Source organism: Triturus cristatus, chromosome 7, assembly GCF_964204655.1.
Source record: "Triturus cristatus chromosome 7, aTriCri1.1, whole genome shotgun sequence".
Lineage (NCBI taxonomy): Eukaryota > Metazoa > Chordata > Amphibia > Caudata > Salamandridae > Triturus > Triturus cristatus.
Window position 1 is genome coordinate 266,812,461 of NC_140590.1, and position 23,456 is coordinate 266,835,916.

General features: G+C 41.9%; 1 protein-coding gene across 2 annotated transcripts in view; it reads right to left on the bottom strand.

Moving 5' to 3' along the window:
* TBC1D17 (TBC1 domain family member 17) overlaps positions 1-23,456 on the bottom strand; it is a 556,250-nt gene that overhangs the window by 20,573 nt on the left and 512,221 nt on the right. For both annotated transcript variants that reach the window (XM_085616191.1, XM_085616192.1), the window contains exon 16: positions 7,881-7,967. In XM_085616191.1, coding sequence (XP_085472317.1) covers positions 7,881-7,967 — 87 coding nt within the window. The remainder of the gene's footprint in view (positions 1-7,880; positions 7,968-23,456) is intronic.

A 23,456-nucleotide genomic window follows, 5' to 3' on the forward strand; every position in this document is an offset into this window, starting at 1 on the left:
CACACTGTGCATAGATCGCTATCTGGTGTTGGGCCCGGATGTTTGCACTTTGTTGTTGTATTGGAACAAGTCTTTAAAAGTCACGGGATAGGTGACTCCTCCTTTGGACAATAGTGCGCATGGCATCGACTCCATCTTCAGATAGTTTTTTCGCCAATAAGGGATATGATGGAGTTTTGTAAGAAACAGAAATAGATGCCCATGTATGTTGTATCTAATTAAGATAATACTGGATCAGATAAAGGTAGCCGAGCAGGCGGGTGGGCGTGTGTGAATCTGCAGCTCTACATGCCAAGAACAGCATTTTCCGTTCAAGGCATATGAGCTGCAGATCACACACTGTGCATAGATTGCATAGCAGTACTCTTCCTAAGTGGTGACCAGTATCTGTTGCAGTAGTTTGAAATAGTGTTTTGAGTACAGCCTGGCCCACACTAGCTTGCTGTTTTGCCTGCACATCTACACAATAGTGTTTTGTGAATGTGTGCGGTGTAGACCATGTAGCTGCTTTGCAGATATCATCTAAGGGAATGTTCCCTAAAAATGCCATTGAAGCCCCTATTTTGCGGGTAGAGTGGGTTTTAGGGGGAATAAATAGTGTACGTTTTGCTTTGTGATAGCAAATTTGTATACATTTGACAATCCACCTTGCAATCCCAGACTTTGATATGGGATTGCCTTTATATGGTGGTCAGAAGGATACAAAAAGTTGTTTTGTTTTGCGAAAAGGTTTTGTTTTGTCAGTATAGTAAAGGAGTGCTCTTTTTACGTCTAGTGTACAAAGAGCTCTTTCTGTGTATGAAGAGCTCTTTCTGCTACAGTTTGTGGTTGCGAGAAGAACACTGGCAACTCAACAGATTGTTTGAGATGGAAGGGAGAGATAACTTTAGGAAGGAATTTGGGATTTGTCCTGAGAACCACTTTGTTAGGATGGAGTTGTAAAAATGGTTCTTGAATAGTTAGTGCCTGTAGCTCACTGACTCTTCTAAGAAATGTAATGGCCACAAGGAAAGCGACTTTCCATGTAAGAAATTGCAGCTCGCATTTATGCAGAGGTTCGAATGGAGGACCCATTAGTCTTGTGAGGACGATGTTTAGATTCCACACTGGCGAAGGTGGTACCCTGGGAGGAATTATTCTTTTGAGGTCTTCCATAAATGCTTTAATGGCAGGTACCCTGAACAATGACAGATGTTGTCTGTTTTGTAGGTAAACTGCTATGGCAGCAAGATGTAATCTAATTGATGTGTATGCTAGATTACATCTTTGAAGATGCAGCAGGTAACATATGATGTGTTGAGTGGAGGCATCTAAAGGATTGACGGTGTTGTTGTTACAGTATATAACAAATCTTTTCCATTTGGCTGCATAGCAGGCTGTAGTGGTGGGGTGCCTAGCCTCTTTGATAACGTTCATACAATCAGGTGGAAGACTGAGGTAACCAAATTCTAGGGCTTCAGGAGACAGATCACCAGGTTGAGCTGTGCTGGATCTGGATGTCTGATCTCTCCATGGTTCTGTGTTAACAGCTGTGGGAAGAGGTGTAGTTTTTGGTGCGTAACTACTGATAGTTCCAGCAATGTTGTGTACCATGGTTGTCTGGCCCATGTTGGAGCAACTAGGATCAGTGTTAGTGACTCTTGCGCACCACTAATGGAATGAGTGGGCGAGGCAGAAAAGCGTACGCAAATCTGCCTGACCAATTTATCCATATCGCATTGCCTTTGGACAATGGGTGTGGATATCTGGCGGCGAAGCTTGGGCATTTTATGTTGTAATGTGTGGCGAAGAGATCTATCTCTGGCTGCCCCCACATTTGGAAAAACGGTTTAAGAACTTGTGGATGAAATTTCCACTCATGAATCTGTTGTGTCTGACGACTTAACAGATCTGCCATGTGATTTTGAATTCCTGGAAGAGGTTGGGCTAAAAGGAATATGTTTTGAGGAATAGCCCACCTCCATATGCTCTGTGCTAGTTGAGAGAGCTGCAGAGAGTGCGTCCCCCCTGTTTTTGTAAATAGTACATTGCTGTCATATTGTCCATGCGGACTAAGACAACTTTGCCTGATATCTGTTTCAGGGATGATTTTAATGCTAGAAAAATTGATAGTAACTCCGAATGGTTGATGTGGAGTAGCTTTTGCTGAGGTGTCCATGTGCCCTGTATGGTGTGATGAAGGAGATGAGCTCCCCAGCCGGTGAGCGATGCGTCTGCTGTTAGTACAATCTGTGGAACCGGCTCTAGGAACAGTCGCCCTTTGGAAAGGTTTTGGGTGTTCCACCACTGCAGAGAGCGTTGTGTGCGCCCGTCCACCAACACCAGATCTGTTAGCTGACCTTGAGCTTGGTTACACTGACGTGCCAAACATTCCTGTATGGGGCGCATCTGGAGTCTTGCATGAGGTACTATGAATATATAAGAGGCCATCATCCCTATAAGTTGCATGAACACTTGAGCTGGAAGTGAGTGTTGCGGCTGGAATTTTTTTTATAAGGGTTTGCATTCTAGCTATCCTGGCTGGACTGGGATATGCAATGCCTTTTGAGGTGTCTATTTTGGCAACTAGATATTGTTGGATGTGGGACGGTTGGAGGTGAGACTTTGTGAGGTTGTTGGTAAACCCTAAGTCGTGAAGGAGTTGGATTGTGGTGCATGTGTGATTTACACACTGGGTATGGGACTTGGTTTTTATGAGCCAGTCGTCCAAATATGGGAAGACATGCATTTGTTGTCTTCTTAAGTGGGCTGCTACCACTGCCAGACATTTTGTGAAGACTCTGGGTGCTGTGGTGAGTCCAAATGGGAGAACCTTGAACTGGTAATGTTGACCGTCTAGTACAAACCGGAGATATTTCCTGTGAGCAGGGTGAATGGGAATGTGGAAGTAGGCATCCTTGAGATCTAAGGTGGCAAGGAAGTCGCCTTGGTTGAGTAGAGGAAGGACCTGTTGAAGAGTAATCATATGAAAGTGGTCTGATTGTATTTAGAGGTTTAATGGTCTGAGGTCCAAGATGGGTCTCAGGGTTCCGTCCTTCTTTGGAATGAGAAAGTGCAGGGAGTAAACCTCTGTGTTTTCGTGATGCAGGGGAACTGGTTCTATTACATGTTTTTGTAGGAGGGAAAGCACCTCTTTTTTTTAAGAGTGTTAAATGCTCTGTTGACATTGGGCGCTGTTTGGGTGGTATGTTTGGGGGAGTTGAAGTAAGTTCTAGGCAATAACCGGATTGGATGATTTGTCTCACCCACCTGTCCGTGGTAATGGTGTTCAAGACAGGTAGGAACTGTAGCAATCTTCCCCCGGCCGGAGTAGAGTGGTCCGGGAGGAGTGGAGGGAAGTCAATGTTTGGGGGTGGAGGTAGTGAGAGTATTGGTAGTTTTGCCTCTAACCTTGGTGTTATTGCCCCTGTAGCCTCCTCTGTAATAGCCTTTGGTAGATGAGGTCTGGGTGGGACTCTTGTTGGAAGTGGAGGGGTTGTCAGTGGTAAAGCCTCTAGAGGCGCCCCTATAAGAGGAGCGACAAAAGGAACTTCTGGGAGTTTGCGATTGCAAAGCTCCCATTGATTTGGCAGTGTCAATATCTTTTTTTATCTTCTTCGAAGATGAATCTACATTAGGCCCAAATAAGTGTTCCTGGTCAAACGGTTGGTTTAATATGGTAGTTTGAACTTCAGGTCTGAAGCCCAAAATGCGTAGCCACGCATGTCTGCGTAAAAGGACACTGGTATTAATAGCTCGGGATGCTGAGTCTGCAGCATCCAGAGCGCAACGAATGGCTGTATTAGTTATATGTTTGCCTTCCTGGATGAGATCATTGGCTCTTATTTTATATTGATCTGGAAGGTGTTGTAGTAGAGTCTCTAGCTCGTCATAGTGTGCCCTATCGTACCTTGCCAGCAAAGCCTGTGTGTTGGCAATTCTCCATATGTTGGCTGCTTGGGACGCTGTTCTTTTACCAGATGCGTCCAACAATTTTGACTCCTTATCAGGAGGTGGAGCATCGCCTGTGGTTTGGGAGTTAGCCCTTTTCCTGGCGTTGGAGACTACTAGGGAATCCAAGGGTAGTTGCCCTTTAATATAATTTGGGTCGGTTGGGACAGACTTGTACTTCTTTTCCACCCTGGGGTTAATGGCTCTGGCCCTTCCAGGATCTTTAAACACTTCGGGAGCGTGTTTGATTACCCCTTTTAGCATTGGGAGAAAGGAATTGGATCTTTGAGATGGTGCAAAAGTGTCCATGAAGAAATCCTCTTCTACAGGTTCTGTGTGCAAATTCACACCGTGGTATTCTGCAGCTCTGTGTATGAGCTGAGTGAACCCTATAGGGATGGTCTAGATGGGTAGATATCATCTTGTGGTGCATTAGGGACATCTGGTGTGCCATAATCTTCCCATAGGTCCTCTGGGGTTTTAGGGCAACTAGGTTCCCCTAAAGGGTCATCATCCCCTTTTTCCCGGAGGTGTCCTCATCATCCTGTGGTGGAGGAGATTGTGAGGGTACTGGGGATGGGAGAAGGAATTCTCAAAGGAGAAATGGCAATGTCTCTCTTCTTTGGGCGTGGAGCTGGTACAGGTTTGTCCATTTTCCTTTTCCTGGAAGGACCAAGTATAAGTTGACCTGTCTTTGGGTCTATTTCAAGAGTTTTTTGGGTTGGATCAGGTCGAAAAAAACTCCTCCTCAGGAGTGTGTTGTTTCAGTGCCGATTTTTTCGGGTCCGATTGTTTGTGTGGCACAAATTTTGGAGTGTTTTTCTGCTCCTTAGGCTTGGAATCGGGAGTTTTCTTCGGTTCTGGTGGGGCCTTCGGAACCGACTGTTTCTTTGGTTCCGTAGATTTTTTGGGATCCGAAGGTTGAGCGCCAGTGATCTTCGGAGCCAGTTGCTTCTTTGGTTCCGATGTTTTTTTGGAAGATTGAGCGTCAGTCTTTGGAACCGGTTGTTTGTCTGGTTCCGATGATTTTTTCAGAGCCGAGACGTCCGTACAAGCGGATTTCAGTGCCGAAGGCGCCGATGTGGAACCAGGTGCGGATGAGGACAGTGGTTTCTTCTTTGGTGCCGGGGGTGGATTTTCGGTACCGACGGTAGGCTGACTCGATCCCGAGTGGCCTGAAGGCTTATGTATCGACTTCTTTGCCGAGCCCGAAGGCGGGGCATGGGCAGTTTTGTCTCAGTGTGCACCTAGGCCCAAAGGTGAAGGTGTGACCAAAGCCTTCTTGTGAATGGGTGTGGGGGAGGGGTCGAAGTCAGTACTTACGACCCGCTGCCCTGGAGTGATGTCTTCGACGTCGGTGTCATCGGCGTCGGAGGTGCTAATGTTGCCCTCTTCGATCTGCTGCTGCTCTGGTACATTGATGCCTTCTTGGAATATATCGTCCGGTATCGATGTTGAGGATCGAGCCATGCTTCTTCGAGCTCGACGATCCCGAATTGTTTTCTTGGAGCGGAAAGAGGCACAAGCTGGACAGTCTTTGGCCTCGTGCTCGGGCGAAGGGCAGAGGTTACACACCCCGTGAAGATCGGCGTATGGAAACTTGGATCCACATTGACGACACTTTGTGAAAGGAGTCCTTTCCATGAGCCAAAATGGCGCAGCTAGGCCCAAAGGCTTGCGTCGACGATCGGAATCGAAGGATTCAAATTTGGAGAGATGCGCGTCGAATGGGAAATGCGATCGAAACAATACCGAAGAATGGGTGAAGGATTGCGTGTCGAAAGGTAGAACGGTAACGACACCAAACTAGAGCGCAACGAACACATCCGAGCCCGATGGCGGAAAAAAACAATCTGAAGATGGAGTCGATGCCCATGAGCACTATTGTCCAAAGGAGGAGTCACCTATCCCGTGACTTCCAAAGACTTGTTCCAATACAACAACAATGTGCAAACATCCGGGCCCAACACCAGATGGCGATCTATGCACAGTGTGTGATCTGCAGCTCATATGCCACGAACAAAGGGATTTCCTCTGGAGTAAGGCCAGAATGCTAAGGAATCTTGCCTTCTCAAGATGTATCAAGGCCACTGTATTTTGAAGACCTAGTTAAAAAGCTAGCATCTGTGTAGTAATGGGGGTAGGAGCTAGCTACCAAACAAATAAGTTTTATCCATAAGGCCACAATCCCTATTGGGCATGCCTAAGACATCAGAAACTAAGTCAATGAGTGCCTCCATTTTTGTATGAATCTCTGAGAGTAGAGGCTCTGCTAGGGCTTGGACCCTCAATGAGTCTCTAATCTTTTTTCTCACCAGTCACATAACGTCAGCTTAATTTGAGGGCTAAGACCGCGCCAATAACAGCTACAATTGAGACACTGGAGAGAGTGCCTTAAAATATGCCAGAGGTAAATGGGATAGCGCTTTAATGGACAAGGAATTCCTCAGAAGTGGCTCTGAGGCGCAAAGTCAAATGGCCTGGGGATCGATGCCAGTGGAAACACCAAAGCCTGTGCAGTGATGTGCATCAGTTTCGAAGATATTCAGTATGACCTATTGAATAGTGTTTAACTCGGGAAGGTGGATGGACAAAGCAGAAAACTCTGGTATATGCTTTATGAGAACAGGGATAGGCTCCAGAGAAGAGGGAAGAAGAAACCACTGTTGAGGAACTTTGCCACAGAAACTTCGAATAGTTCCAAGAGTGAGACCATTTCCACGACAAAGAACCACTTCTTCCAGTGGTGGTTATTTTGTTTTGTAACAGGCAGATTGCTTGGGGGATCACTACCTGTCAGGAGACTTACTTGAATAAGGAAGTAAGGGACTGTTTTTGGGGGTGTCTTTTGAAGGCCCTCACCAAGAAGAGGTTAGTCTCCCATCCCATGATGGCCTTCGGGAGCATGGATATGCAGGAGATGTAGGATGTAGGATGAGGGGCCGTAGTAAGGTCCCAGATGCTACATGCAGAAGTTATGGGGATCCAAATAAGATGTGCTCTTTAACTGTTAACAGGATTTAAAGCATGGAGTTGACATTTGACCTAGTCGCTGAGGAATATAAAGACAAAAAAAGACAGAAAAAGATCTGTTGACCAGGCACAGAAAAACAAAGAATGACACCTGTGTTGCATGCAGTTATATATAGGCTAATGACACCATGACTAGCTTTGTGTGCCACTACTTTGCAGCACTAAAGAGCTATTTCTGGGGAAATATTTTCCCAGATACAGTCAGATGCCTGGAGGCTATTCAGAAATGAAGAAATCTACAGGAACAAGTAAACATCAGAAAGGTTTCTTTTTTTTTTTTACATGTGACCTTTCATCGTTCAATCACTAGATAGCAGGAGTATGAAAAGTTTGCAAAACTGTAACAGAAACATGTAGCAGAGGGAACCAATAAGCCAGACTGAGTTGCAGGGGCACGCAGTGTGTGGGTTCCAGTGCTCTAACTGCAAATGCCATTATAGCCATCAAAGGGTCCCAGTACTGGAATTAGAGACGGTGTAGGTAGGAGTGTGGCGGAGGACCAACCTTGGTAGAGGGTTATACTACTTGCATGTCTCTGGTTGCTGCAGATTAGGACTAAAGTACACTGAGAAGTAGTTTCCAGCCTTATGTTACTAATAGCTGGTGGGGTCACTGATTTTTAACTTAAACAACTCTTCTAATGTCCCATCTTTCTTCAAACACATTGGTCACATGGAACCCATACACAATTCCCACCACTAGCAGAGAACCTGATGTTTATGCTCTCAGTCCACTCCATAAGAGGGGCTTCTCCATAATAGGTGAAAGCTCACTTTACTATGATTAGCACAAATGTTTACAGGCTTTTCCATACCCACAAGTCTTGCATCACTTGTAGCATCATCTGCAGTGTCAGCTGCAGGCAAATGCTGAAGGAGAAAGGAAGAGGACACGAGTGAAGCGAACATGGCACTTACTTGACACTGTGCCAACTGTTGGTGCAGGCTTTCGGCCCGGCAGAGAATGTCCTCCACGCTCATCTTCATGGTCAGCTCATTAATGTGCTGCAGAGAAAAATGGGATTACTACTGGGAGGTGGGAAAGAGGCAGAGAATGACATGGAATGGAACAAAGGAAAGAATCAACAAGGACCACAGGATGCTGTTGTTAGGGGCATAGGGGAGAAAACAAAGGGCACAGAAATCTAGTGTGTGCTGCATTCTGAAGGCCACACAGGGGACAAAGGATGACTAGGGCTGAGGGGGAACAGATGAGAATACACAGAGAACCTACACAGCTACGGAGCAGAATAGAGGGTAGGCAACACAAAGGGAAACAAAATGTCTAGAGTGTGGACAACAGAGTAAAATCAACATGAAACAAAGATGACATGTAGGATATATGGGCAACAGAAAGTAGCACAGAAGAGCTAAGGTGTGGGGTAAGGGTGGAATACAGAGGGGTCAAAGAATGACAATAGTGCATAGCAGAGGGGCAAATACACAGCATCCACAGAAAGGGGGGGGGACGACATGAAATGATAGCGGTTGGAGAATATATACATTTTACAGGGCACAAAAATTATTCACCTCTAACTATTGTTCTCCAGCATTATATACTATTGTTCTCTGGAATTTTTGACATATCCACCTACCTTTGAATAACCTACATCATCAAGATATATATTTGTGTGATTCAACAGGTGGCATTCTCCTGGTTTTAGATACAGCTCCTAATTTTGGCCTTGATAGCAACAAAATCACTGCAAGAGGCATAATTCAACTGAAGTGGCTCAATAACATGATACCTTTCTTCCACAAACAGGATTTCAAATCTTCCAGAAGGGTGCAAGTGATATCATGCATACAGCAAGGCAACACTCTACTACCTGGACGAGCTACATCATTCAGAGCTCCTCTCAAATGTATTATTCACTCTGCAGCTTGGATGATCAATAACTGTAAAAAATATTTGGGAGAAGCACTTACATTATACCCTTCCTTAAAAACCTAACACTTGAATGTCCCCTCTATAAACTGCATACCCCATTTACAAAGCAAATATCCTTAAATTCTCATCATTACCTCTCCACAAAGTGGAGTTGTGAGGCAAAACCAAGACTCTAACAAGCAAATCTACACTACTCTTCAAAAAACCTAAGTTGTAGAAAATATCCACCATTGGCCATAGGTTCCTAAAAAAATGTCCTTTCCAATACATTAATCTTGCTCCATCACTTGAAATTTTGGAATCAAAGATGAAGGGCCTTCTACTAAACCCAGCATCACTCTCTTCTTTCTAATAGGTCTGTGGAAAGTTACATGCTGGTTGTATTTGGTCTACCGTTTGTGTATATATTTTACTTTCTTTTTATCAACCTCCATGCATATCTTGACTTGTATATGTATTTTTGTGCCCAACTGTATATACAGTATTATGCATGGACGAACACATTTGTTTTTAATGTAGGTACACTGACACCACTGCCCCCCACAGATCCAGCAGCACTATATTAAAAACTAATCAATAAATAAATACCCTATCCATATTTTCTGGTCTTTTTACTTCTTTCCTGAATCTTTAAAAACACATTTGCTTCTTAATGGATATGTCCATGTTATTCAACAGCTGGAAGCCCTGTATGTTCAGTGTTATACATTCATGCTCCTTCAACATCCCCTCCTCTATTTTACCTGGAGAGGGCTGAAGAGCCTAAGCAAAATGCTCAATAGATACAAGACAAAGATCACAACAGTGCTAAGATCTGGTGATTATCCAGATAAGGAACCAGTCCCCTTATCCTCCAAAGATAGGAGCAAGTCCTGGTGACTGCCAAGATTTGTGGGTAGAATGGGTAGTTTGTGGCAGACATTAATGCCAAGGTGTGTCATTTTAATCTTTCCGAAGACTTTATGGCAGGACGTTTTGTGACTTTTCAGATAAAAATCACCTTTGCTCCGTTAGCATCTAGAACGGACTACAACAAGCACTGGCAATGCCAATAGGCCTGGTTTATAAATGAAAGTGTCTTTTGGGTCATTGATGGGTTTAGGCAATCAAATTGTCATCATACAAGCACTCTGTCCCTCATCGTTGCACTCATGCATCCATTCGTCCATCCATCCAGTGATTCATTTTTGCAATCACCATAACCACAATAAAACGCAGGTAATGTCAACATATGCCAGATTCATGATAAGAATACAAGTATAAAAAAAGGAAAACATGCTGTAGTCGAAACACTATGGGCAAATGCTTGCAATAAGAAAAGTAAATATAGCTGCGGGTGTCCGTTTTGAGAGGTATTGAAGATAGTTTAGCATTGTTTTAAAGTTCCAGCGTGGCCACAACATTTAGAACCACAGTTTGTCCATCTTAGTATGATAAAACAATGATACACTATGAACAATAACATGCCACAATGTTCTCGTCGTTTGGAGGAAGTGTCATTAAGGGTTGCAGCACACTGCAGATGAAGTGAACAAGGAAACAACTTGTTAGCACTGCCTGGAGAGCTGTAGTACAAAAGTCGAAAACTGGAAATGAATGACCTAACTAGCCCTGACACTGAAGCATACTCATTTGCAGGTGAATGTGCATATTTGATGAGAAAATGCCATCATTCACAGGGCAAGAGAGCCAATTACTAATATGAACAGAACCATTACTCCATGCAGTATGTTGTCATGGATGTAAGAGGACTGTAAAAGACACTCAAAGACAGACCAATGGCAGAATTATTACAAGATCCTGGCAGAGAGCTAAGAAGAGATTCTAGCCGGAATAATTACAGTGCCACTCTTCTCCCCCTAAGGTTTGTCAGAGGCTGTAACTAACATCAAAATCCTTCCTGACAGAGGTAATCTGTGACAGTTAATGTTAAAAAAAAATACCCATCAGTAGGCTTTAATACAGATAAAATAACAATCAACCCTTACGAGCCTATTGACTTTAACATATGCTTTTCACAATCAATATCAGACATATGGCATCGAAATAATTTTTCCTAGTGAACCAATCAGGCCTCTAGCTGTTACAATTGCCTTGTGACCATAACAAAGTGAAGCCTCTTGTACTGAGCTTATCACCCACAAGCAAACATCAGATGGTTGTATGACGGAACAACGCAGGGAAATACTCTGCATGCTTTTAACACGCATGCTTTACCCCACATTTTTTTAGAATGCATATGCGTTTACAACTTATGCCTTTACGATGCATTGTTTATATATATATATATATATTTATATATATAAACTATGTATGTGTGGGGGGAGAACCGCCACAGTCTCAGACATACCTTAAATGCGTGGTAAAGGCATACAGCATATGCGTTCTAAAAACATGCTTGGTGAAAAATGCGTGGTAAAGACACAAAGTGGTAAAAACCTCATTGTAAAGGCTGTTTCCCCCAGTCAGACATATAGTCATAAAAATACACAGTTGGCAAAGCAAAATACAATCTCTCCTTAGAGGGCCTAACAAAGATCCTGCCTGTGCAAATCTTCCATTTCCACGGTTTGTAGGAGGGAGTAACCACCACCCAAACTATTGCCCACTATGTTAATGTCAGATTCCATGTACCAAAATACCTATCTGTAAGATGTATAAAAGAGTAATACAAATCTACCATTAAACCCTATGGTTGTTAACATACGTAACTTTTTATTATACACAATCAGGCCTATATACTTTATCATTGAATACAACAAAGACATAGGGCAGCGAGACATAGATATCGCACCTCCTTCATGTCCACAATATATTAATATTTGTATTAATAAAAAATGTGTGCATTCATTGAAAACATTCGCTGCCCAAGAATGTGACCATATGGTTAGATATACTCAAAACACAACTAATGATGCACTACAAAAAATGTGAGTCCCAATCAAATTCCAAAGGCAACTTTCTCAATTCTTTTTAATTGTTTACACTTGTAAAACCACCCAATGGTTTCAGCACCTACCTACCTACAAGGAAACGCTGCTCTGAACCTTTCTTCCTAGCAGCCACACATTGCATCCGCCAGACCGACAGCAGAGCCGCTCCTTCTTCCATCTGATGGCTAAGACCTGGAACATCCTCCCCCTGCACCTCAGAGCATCACCATCGCTCCAGCAGTTCAGGAAGGACCTCAAGACCCGAATGTTCAACCAATAGGAGAACCGACAGATCGTTCTCCTAACGCCTCGAGACCCTCGTGAGTGATGCAGCCACCCTTTATAAATCTGATTGACTTGGAGGTTAATCACAGTCTCTTGCAGTTTACACAGCTTATGTATATCCCCCGCAGGAATCATTTGTCAAGCAATTCAACTTGAAAGCAGCGTGCACTGTTCTCATATTATAACTTATCACTCTTTATAAATCACAATACCATTGTTATTCCACTTCACATGATTTTTTAATCTCTGTTTTTTTATAAGTTTCTATTGCTATGTTGAGTTATATGTAGTGCTTCTGGAACTTGGAAGCTGTTGTAGCAGTTCCGTAGTAGGGCAGAGGGAAGTATATGCTGCTCTCGGGAAAGACGGGATTGTAAGGAATAACGTGTGACAATTGAAGTTGCGCGTTCACATTGTCTGGGTTCGGAATCAGTGACATTGTTGTATGTTACTATTAGATATTTCTGGTATATAAGGAGTGTGTATCATAGTGAAGGTTATCTTTGAAACTCTGGTCTTAAGTCCCAGGGATCCGTAAGGATTTCCGTTAAAGCTTATCGCGGGAGGAGTAATAGGTATTCTCTGAGCTAGTTTGAGGAACTGGGCGAAGTTGCTTAGTTAATGTATGTTATAATTCTGTAGTGGGACAGATTGTGCGCTGCTTCCCGAGAACAGGATTCTGTGTGCATGTACTATATTTTTCTTGCATGAATGTGCGTGAATGTATATACATTTATTGATTGTAAGACTCTTTGGATAAGTCCTAGAGGAAACAGTTATGAGATGTATGAAAGTTTGTTGACTCTTGAAAAATAGACTCTCTTTTACTATTCTGTGGTTAGCGAAGCAGACAATGGAGATGTTTTTATGTTGTAACTAATAGATTTTGTAGAAATCTTGACACGAAGTCTACTGAGAGATTTTGTAAAGGAGGGGTAGACGAGTGACAGAAGACAGGAGACAAGCGACTGCAGCGACTGTTGACGTCAGAAAGTCCGCGCTCTGATTGGATAGTGGATCAGAATAGGGTTCGCGCTAGGATTGGTGCGTTAGTGTGAGTCGCGCAGGGATTGGAAGAGCTGTTTAGTGACGTAAACGCTCCAGGATTGGTGCGTTAGTGTGAGTCGCGCTGCTATTGGTTGAAAAGTTCGTATTGTATATTTATAATACGGAGAGAGTAGAGAGTTTTGGTAAGCGCTAAAATGTATTACCAAGAGGAGAAAAAGAAAAAAACATTCTTTGGGAAAGTTAAAAAGTGGTTTACCAAGGATAAAGAGGTTAAAACGAGAGAGGGTGAGTTGCTACCTCCAGCGAAAACACCTGCATCCTTCATGGTTGCGAAATATGGATTACATACCTGTATATGGTTGCAGAATTGGGTTAGGTATACTAAAGAAGATGGTGTTTTAGCATTTCCAGAACATGGTTCATTTAATTTGGCCGTGTTGAGAAATTTACGGGAAAAGATGGTACATCTGGACCCGAAGCCGAGACCTACGCAGTTCGAGGCTTTAGTGGAATGGGAAGAGGAAGTTCATGAGCGAGAAAAACAAAGATCTGGAGGGTATTACAGGAATATGTTTGGGAGGAGACATGATCGTGAAACACATCATGATCGGATGAAAAGATGGCGAGATGTTAATATGTCAGAGGGATTATATCCTATGAGAACAATTGAAGAAGGAGCAGTTGGAGTTAATGAGTATGATGAGGAGGTCTTAAATGACATGATTTACAAGAGACCACCTCCATATAGACCAGAACCAGATGAGAGTACACCAGTTGTTTCTCCGATAAGAGATACAGTCTGTATTATTGAGAAAGAAAAAGTGACACCTGAATCAAGAAGTGGTAGTTCTTTCAGGGAGAGAGAGAATCGAAGTAGTGAGGAAAATGCCAGAAAATTAGCAAAAACGACAACAGAACTGACTGAGAAAATTAGGGAGTTAACGAAAAATCTGGAAGCTGTTACGGTGCCTGTAACAATAGGTCCGGTTATGCCTGTGTTTGACAAACAGAGAGCAGGTGAGAACGGACTAGTGATTCCATATGTTGGGAATAATCTGACAAATTCAGTTGGTCCTTCAGGAGATTCAGACAAAAGAGCAGAAAGAAGTGACCTGAGACAAACGAGACATGACATATGTAGTGAACTACTGGATGCTAATGAACCTAGTTGTTCAGGGATGCCAATTTTAGAACCGCAGAAGAGAGTGGTTCCAGTGAGAAAAACTGCTGAAATAACAGTTGATGATTTGAATGATTGGCTGAAGGTTCTTCAGAAAAAGGATAAGGATTCACAAGTTATTGATGTGGCTAGATTACGTATAGAATTAGAAGAGCTTGTGACAGGAACAGTTCCAATAGAAATCCTGAAGAGTCATCATGATGGTGAGCTGTTGTTTATGTGCAAAAGTGTTACCTGGAGAGCAAGGAATACACATGACAGGCTAAGAGCAATAGCAAATGAACAAGGAGTTGACATTGATAAAGTGAAAGCTTTACAGAGAACTTACAGGATGGATTTTACAGAGAAGGACATTGAAAATTTGAATGTTTCTGGTAGAACAGGACAGATTAAAGAAATGGTGGCATTATTGCGAAGATGGGGTGATGTTGAAAAGTGGAAGGATAGGTGGTATAAGAAAAGAGAGGAATCTGTAGATAGAACAACTTATTCAGCATTTCCAGTAAGAGAAAAGGAGAAACCAGTGGATAATTATCCTATGAGAGAAATACCTGGAGGAGGATATGTACATGTTCCATGGACCAGACAGGATATTTTATCATTTACGAATGATTTCCCTCGATTGAGAGAAAAGCCCGTCGAGTGGTATAGGCAGGTAGATAGGTTTGTGAAATTGTCAAAAGTGCTGTGGGTTGACCTGAATAGTCTGTTTGATATAATTGTTCCAGCAGACTTGTGGACTGAGTGTAAAATAGTTGTGAGTTGGCCTACTGAGGAATATCCAAGAGATTCAAGAACAGGGGCACCAGATCCAGAAGTAATGAGGAAGTATGATCAGGTGATGGTATACCTGAAGAGTAAAGTTCCTCCAAAAGAGACAGACTGGGTTAAGATAGATCGAACACAACAGGAAGCAAAAGAATCAGTTCATGCTTTTTACGAGAGGCTGATACTGGCTTTTAAACAATTCAGTGGAGATGAACACCTGGGTGACAAAGATTTGAGTCACTTTGTATATAGATTTGTATATGGTCTAAGACCTGAAATTGGTGAGAGAATTCGTGAACACACAGTGGATTGGCAGAGTAAAAAAGTAGATGAGATTCTGAGACATGCAAAATACTTCAGTGATGAAATTGAAGCAAAACAGAGAAAGCTGAAAGAGAAAGCAATGTGGGCACAAGTGAAAGTTGCAGAAAGACAGGAAGCACAGTTAGTGGAACAGGCGAATAATCCAGGAAATAATGCAGGAAATAGACCCAGATATGCAGGAAAAGGGAAAGGAAGTCTTGAGGAAGCGAAGAAAAAGTTCCCTTGTCACAACTGTGGCCAACTGGGACATTGGAGATCTGAATGTCCTAATCCACCATTAGTGAGTAATGAGAGTAAACCTTTAAATCAACAGGTGCAGAACCAGAACGAAGGGAATAATCAACAGCAACAACAGAAAGTTGTGAGACAGCAGAGTCAAGAGCCAAAACCGCCCTTGCCGCAGAATAGAGGGGTACAAAAGTATAATCAGGATTCAGGATTCTACAATGATGAGCAGGTAAACAAACCAAGACGTTCTAACAAAGTACAGCAGTACTTGTTAAAGAGTGAAGGGAGTGAGTCTGAGGGTGATTATTGACGGTGCCGAAGAGAGGAGGAAGAGTGCATACTTGGTGCAACTCTAGAAATAGACCAGGCAGGACCATTTGTGGATGGGAAAATAAATGAGGAGAGTGTTACTTTTTTGGTAGACACAGGTGCGACAAGATCAACTGTCAGGTCAACAGATGTTAGAAATCTTCCTCTCTCGGATGAAGCAATCCAAGTAGTTGGTGTAGCTAATACACAAATCAGAACACGTCTTACTGAACCAGTAAGAGTACAGATAGGGAAATTTTCAGACATGCACAGATTTATTGTCTGTGACACGAGTCCAGTGAACCTGTTAGGTAGGGACTTATTGTGTAAGATGAACTGCACAATCTTTTGTACACCAGATGGAATAGCTTTTGAGACACCAGATGATGATGTTTTCTACCGAATGACTCTAGAAAATAGAGAAAGTGAGTTAATTGGTGCATTTGCTGTGTTTAATCCGGAGGATTTGCCTCAAGAGCTGAGAGACACAGTGAAAAGAGCAGTTTGGGATTTTACAGGAGAGGATGTGGGATTGATGAATAATGTAGATCCAGTGAAAATTGCAGTGAAAGAGGGAATTACATATCCTAACATTCCTCAGTACAAAATGACACCAGAAATAATTGAAGGGATAACTCCTATAATTGAGAAAATGATTCAGCAGGGAGTTCTGAGAGAACTATTGAGTAGTCCGTGTAATTCACCGATAATGGAACTGAAAAAGCCTAATGGCAAATTTAGGATTGTGCAAGATCTGAGAAAAGTTAATCAAATTGTGGTGGCGTGTTGTCCTATTGTGCCAAATCCATCAGTGATCCTGTATCAAATTCCACATGATGCTGAGTGGTATACAGTGATTGATTTATGTCATGCGTTCTTTTCAATTCCATTGCATCATGACAGCCAGCCGATTTTTGCATTTAGGTTTGGCCAGCGTATTTTAGCATGGTGTCGTATCCCACAGGGGTATACGGAGAGTCCTTCGATATTCAATCAGTTATTGAAGAAATCGTTGGAAAGTTTGATCATGCCCGAAAACTCAGTGTTAGTGCAGTACATTGATGACCTACTGGTGGCATCAAAGACACGTGAAGCTTGTGAAGTGGATACCATAGCTTTACTGAATCATCTGGCAGATGGAGGGTTAAAGGTATCTCCAGCCAAATTGCAATTTTGTAAGAAAGAGGTTCATTATCTTGGACACAATATTGAAAAAGGTCTGAGAAAAGTGACTACTGACAGGATCAGAATAATCAGAGAAATGAAAGCTCCAAAGACCCAGAGAGAAGTGAGAATGTTCCTGGGTATGGTGGGTTATTGTCGTCAGTGGATAATTAATTTTTCTCTGATAGCAAAGCCACTGATTAAACTGACAAAAAGTGAGATGACGGATCCATTGGATCTGGATGCAGAACAAATGGCAGCATTTGAAGAGCTCAAAAGTAAAATGTGTGAGGCTCCAGCTTTGGGTATGCCTGACTATGAAAAAGAATTTGAGCTGTACTGCAGTGAGAGAAATGGATGTGCACTTTCAGTGTTAATCCAGAAACATGGACAATTGAGAAGGCACATTGCGTACTTCTCATCAACACTTGACCCTGTAGCTGTGGGTTTACCAGGTTGTCTGAAATCTGTGGCTGCAACATGCAGAAGCCTGGAACAGAGTGAGGGAATCATAATGGGATATCCTGTAAGGGTATTCGTACCTCACAATGTGGCAATTCTTTTGACAAGAAGCAGAACTCAGTACATGTCACATAGTCGGTTGACTAAGTATGAAAAAGTGATTCTGGGAGCATCAAATGTGACTCTTGAGAGATGTGTGAATGTGAATCCAGCGACGCTCTTGCCGGATATTGAAAATGTGGGTATAAAGATGGAAGATGATCATGATTGTTTGGATGTGCTTGAGTACTGTACAAAACCAAGACCAGACATAAGGGATATTCCCTTACCTGAGAATGACCATGTGTTGTTTGTGGATGGATCATGCTTGAGGAATGATGATGGTGTGCTATGTGCAGCATATGCGGTGTGCAAAGTTTCAGAGGTCATGGAAGCATCACCATTGAAAGGAGTGAAATCTGCGCAAGTTGCTGAATTAATAGCATTGACAAAAGCTTGTGAGATTGGGAAAGATTTGAGGACGACTGTGTTGACTGATAGTCAGTATGGATTTGGAGTGGTGCATGATTTTGGCCAACTTTGGCTACAAAGAGGTTTCTTGACATCGAGTGGAACTCCAATAAAGAATGCTGAAATGATTGGAAAATTGCTTGAGGCAATACAGCTGCCTAAAGAGTTAGCAGTTGTAAAATGTGCTGCCCATGGTCAGGGGGAGGATTTTATAACGATTGGAAACAGGTACGCCAATGATGTTGCGCAGTACTGTGCCAAGACAAATCAGTCCATTAACAGGGACAGAGAAGGGGAAATGTCTTTTCTTTCTGTGATGTTTACTAATGTCCTAGAGACCTGGGATGAAGTGAAGCAGTTACAAGATGAGGCAGGAGATGAAGAGAAACAAGATTGGATTAAGGCAGGATGTGTTCCAAGAGAAACAGACCATGTTTGGGTCTATAGAGATGGCAGACCAGTGATGCCTAACTCAATCTTGTCGTCAATGGCAAGGATGTATCATGGCCAGGGACATTTGGGGAGAGACGCGATGGTTAGGTCGTTTAAACAGACCTGGTACAATGCAAAGTTCAGGACAATTGCAGAGAGCATCTGTCAAAGGTGTTTAGTTTGTCAGCAATTTAACACTGGGAAAAAGACAGTGGTGAGTCTGGGAACAATAGGCAGAGAAGGAGGTCCTTTTACAAGAATGCAGATTGATTTCATTGAGATGCCTCAAGTAAACAGACTAAGGTATGTTTTAGTGGTAGTCTGTTTGTTTTCAAGGTGGGTGGAAGCTTACCCGACTAGAAGAAATGATGGATTAACAGTGGCAAAGTTACTGTTGAGGGAGTTGATTCCTAGGTACGGGTTTCCAGTTACAGTTGAGTCTGATAGAGGTAGACACTTTCAGAATGAGCTCATGGGTTTGATTTGTGAAGCATTGAAAATACAGCAGAAGCTACATTGTGCATACCGACCAGAGGCTTCTGGTGTGGTTGAGCAGATTAATGGCACGATCAAGAATAGGATTGGAAAGATGTGCTTAGCCACTGGCATGAAATGGCCAGATGTTTTGCCTCTAGTTCTGATGACAATGAGATCTACTCCAGATAGAACTACTGGTTTGAGTCCGCACGAGATAATCATGGGACGTGCTATGCGCCATGCATTCGTGCCTGTCAATAAGTTGGTGACAATAACTGATGACATGATTTTGGATTACTGTAAAGGCCTGGCTGACGCAGTTCATTCTGTGTTTCACCAGGTTGGAGAAGAAGCTACCACACTTGAGAAGAAGCAAGCCCATGATCTGAGTCCAGGAGACTGGGTGAGGATTAAGGTGCACAGAAGAAGAAATTGCTTGATTCCAAGGTGGGGAAGGCCGAGACAAGTTATTCTGACTACGACGACTGTAGTAAAGTGTGCTGGAGTGAAGCACTGGGTACATGCAAGTCATACTCTGAGAGTTCCAAATCTGAAAGAAGGGACTGGTAAAGAGTATTTTGAAGAGTCAGATTCCAGTGATGATGAAGATACTGAAGATACGGAATTAGTGAGAAAAGAAGCAGAGAGAGCTTCAAGAGAATCACTGCGAGTATCAGAGAGAAGATCAGATTCTGTAAGAGAGCCTGAAGTTTCAAACAGCAGTGAAGGAAAAAGAAAAGAAAAAAGAAATCACACAGAGACTACTCCTGAATCAGAAGAGGAGGAGATTGAAGAACCACTTGAGATTATACTTGAAGAAGTAGGGTCAGAAGAAGATAGAGAGGGACAGATTGCGGAAGACCCCCGAGGAGGTGTAGGGAACATTCTTGATGAGTCAGGTGAAGGGACAAGTAGACAGCAAGAAGATTGCGTGTCGGAGACCCGAGGAGGGACAGGAGTAGGGAAGTCTCAAACAGTGGTGAAAAAATCTGTGGAGAAGAAGAAAGCTGCTGGAAAACGGAAACAAGAGGCACTTGAAACAGATGATGAGGATGAACAAACAGAGGGTCGAGTTCTAAGAAAGAGAACTTGGATTGGAGAAAGAAGTAATAAAGAAATAAAGCCGAAAAAGGTGTTAAGAGGAGACCGTTGGCCTAACAACAGAGTTAAGAGGCTGAGATACAGAGTAATAAGAGCAAATTCATCGAAAGCTGAACAAGTGAATGAAGTTTCGAGTCAAAGTTCAAAAGCTGAAGGAGAAGAATCAAAGGAGTCAAACGAACCAGTGGAAATAAAAAGAGTAAGAAGACCCAACCAAAAGTACAGATCACCGGAATGGTCTTATGTGGCACTGTCTGAAGGAGGAAAAGAAGAAACAGTGACTCGAGATAATCCGGAAGTGGTCTTGAGAGAAGTGGTTGAGGAAGATACTGGTGAAATTCTGAAAGTACTCTTGACTGACATTGGAGAAGAGTCGAGTACTGAGGATCGTAACGTTGAAGATCTGATACAATTTGATGTTGAAGAAATTGAAGTAAAGGATGACAAGTATCCAAACTGAGTGAAAGAAGGATTCACTTGGATCAAGTGAACGAAGAGATCATTTGAATAAACTGAAAGCTGAAGAATTGCTGAAGAATTGAAGAAGTTCAAACAGTAGTGGAGTAGTAGAGGCTAAACTAAAATGGCTAACATAGAGGATAATAGAAATAGATGTGCCTTCTTTAAGAGGTGGTGTAGAATGTGCTGCTGTTGTACTGGATTATTAATGCTTCTATGGGGTGTTTTAGTTTTATTAGTTACTTTTAGAGTAGAGTTTGGAATGAATATAGAAAATGTGACTAATGTAGAGAAGAATTCACAAAAAGTAGTTCCAATTAGAAGTAGTAGTTACATACACAAAGATAGGTCAATTAATAATTTTTCTAGTAATGTTTTTTCTAAACTGTTATATGAATATGTGAAGACAATGGAAGTAAGGGATTGCTACGTCTGTATGCAATTACCTGCATCCGTCTCAGAGGGTGTTACTTATCACCATTTACCAGCTACATATGGTATTTCCTGTAGTATTTTAAGAAGTGTTTTTTATTTGTTAGGGAAAATAGATTATAAGATGTCTAACAGAGATAGTATTTTTGGGCACTTGCCAATGAATAAAGAGCTGAATCCAGCTAAAGAAGCTAACACTTTTGGTGAGATTTTTATTGAAGAAAAAGGATTAACATTAGATTACATTTTTAAGAATAATTTAACTTGCAGTTTGAAAGAAGAGGAGAGAGCTTTCCTGGATATGGTAGAGGAAAGGAGAGTGAACATGCATGAGAAAGGGGGAAAATATGAAGTGAGTGAGACAATTTGGGACATTGAGATGGGAAAAGAGTTGAAAAATGGGGCTAGTCCAACTTTAGCTCTAGATGCACGGCAGAAGGGTAAACTTTGCATTACCAGAAGGAAATCCCAATATGATACATATTTTGTGGGAACTAGTGAGTGCCATGATACATACTTCATTGCGACGGGTTGGGGTTTCAGAGGTGGAGAAGATACGATTTTTCCAGGAGTGTACTATGTTTGTGGGAACAAGGCTTATTACAAGTTGCCTGACCATTGGTTTGGCACATGTTATGTGGGCCTGGTTTTTCCTAAGATTTTTCATACAGATAAAATAAGAGATGTAGAAGATATTAACTTATTAACACGTTTTAAAAGAGAAACTTGGTCTGAAATTGTGGGTGATATTTTTGGGGTTTTGATTCCAGCAGTGGGAATTTCTTTAAATGCTTATGGAATTCGGAAACTGTCCACAGTGGTTGATCGCTTATCGACAAATACCGCAGGAGGGTTTCTTTTGGTAAATACGGAATTAAGTGCCGTACGTGCCATGTCTATGCAAAATCGACTTGCCCTTGATATTCTATTGGCCAAGGAGGGTGGAGTCTGTGGAATATTGAAAGTTCAACATTGTTGCACTTACATTCCTGACGAAAGTAAAGACCTGAAGGTCTATATCAGAAATATTACTGATTTGCATGAAGAATTAGTACCACTTGAAGCTGGGAGTTTGTGGACTAAAATAGCTAATAAAATGATAGCTGTTAAGGATTTTATTGCAAAAATAGGTAGTACAATTATAGGTAGAATATTGTTTCCTTTGTCTTGTATAATTGTGGCTTTATTAATAATAAAATTGGTGTGTGTGTGTTGTAAAAAGAGGGGAGGGAAAAAGAAATTGAATAAGGAAAAGAAAAATAAGAAGTTGAAAAGAGAACCTCAAGAAATTGAACTAGAAGAATTGAGGGAGAGTGTTTACTTAGAGACAAAGAGAGATGATGAAAGAGTGACTGGTGTTTAATGTTGTGTAAGGGGAAAAGACATTTCTGATTTCTCCTAAAATGGGACTAAATTTTCACTAATTTTTTTTTTTTTTGGGTTTATTTGGTGATAAAATCACCAAAGGGGGGATTGCTGGAGCAGAGTTTTCTTTTAGAAAATTCAGGGGCTTTTGAAGCTCTAGTATGTCTATGCGTTTTATTAATTATTAATAAATAACAAATTAATTATTTGTCTTGTGCAAGTGTGTTTTTTATTAATCAATCCGTTTGTCTTAACATAAGAGAAAGTTACACGAGGGTTAGCATACGTGTGCTGTTCCTGTTTTCTAAAAAATAATGTGCAAGTTTTCATGTTTAAACGTTGCTGTGTGCTGTTTATTTTGAGCACAAAACGCTGTCCGAATTAATGCTTTTTTATGTTGCAAGAGCTAGATAAATGCATACACATAAGGGTATTAGTGGGCTAACACTGTTTAATCATTATGCTGTAGTAATGTTGTTTTTATTTCTTTTAATTGAGATGGTCTATTGTGGCCTATGGAGGCCTAATCCATGATGGCTGATTTTATGAGCCTGGCCTCGAGTGAATATGTGAAAGACGTGACGAGGGAGACCCCTGCTGGAAATGGTCTTGAAGTTGACTGACCATGGTCCTTGAATGAAACTTTCCATGAGGACAGCAGCAGTTTTTGGGAGTTCTCCAAGAGAAGTGAAAGTGTCCTTGGCAATCTTGAAAAACAAAGGAGCCTTAGAGGGAAACTCTGAACTGTGGCTCGATGGCCGAGGAGAAGCCGGATTATTGTGATACATGTTTTATTTTTCTTGGTTCCTGTTCCGTAGTCTTCGCTATGTGTATTTTTCCTGAGCGGAGGTTCACAAATGTTGCAATGTTGCATCCTTTCCTTCTCGCTCTGCTCAGTGATTCAGTGTATTTTGCAAATTTAATGTGTGTTTCCATTGTAATTTTTACTATAAAAACTGTTAGCTTAGAGAGGGTTCTTGCCACCCTTTTGCCACTTGCCATTTTACCTTTGCTGCGTGAAGCTGCGTTGCTGAGGATTGATGCTGAGGACTTCGTCTTGAGAGATTTTACCGAGAGACTTGTCCTGACCCGTTCTGACATTTAGTTAGAATAGGTAACTATGAGAAATGATTTATTCTGATTGATTTACTTTGACTAATTTTAGA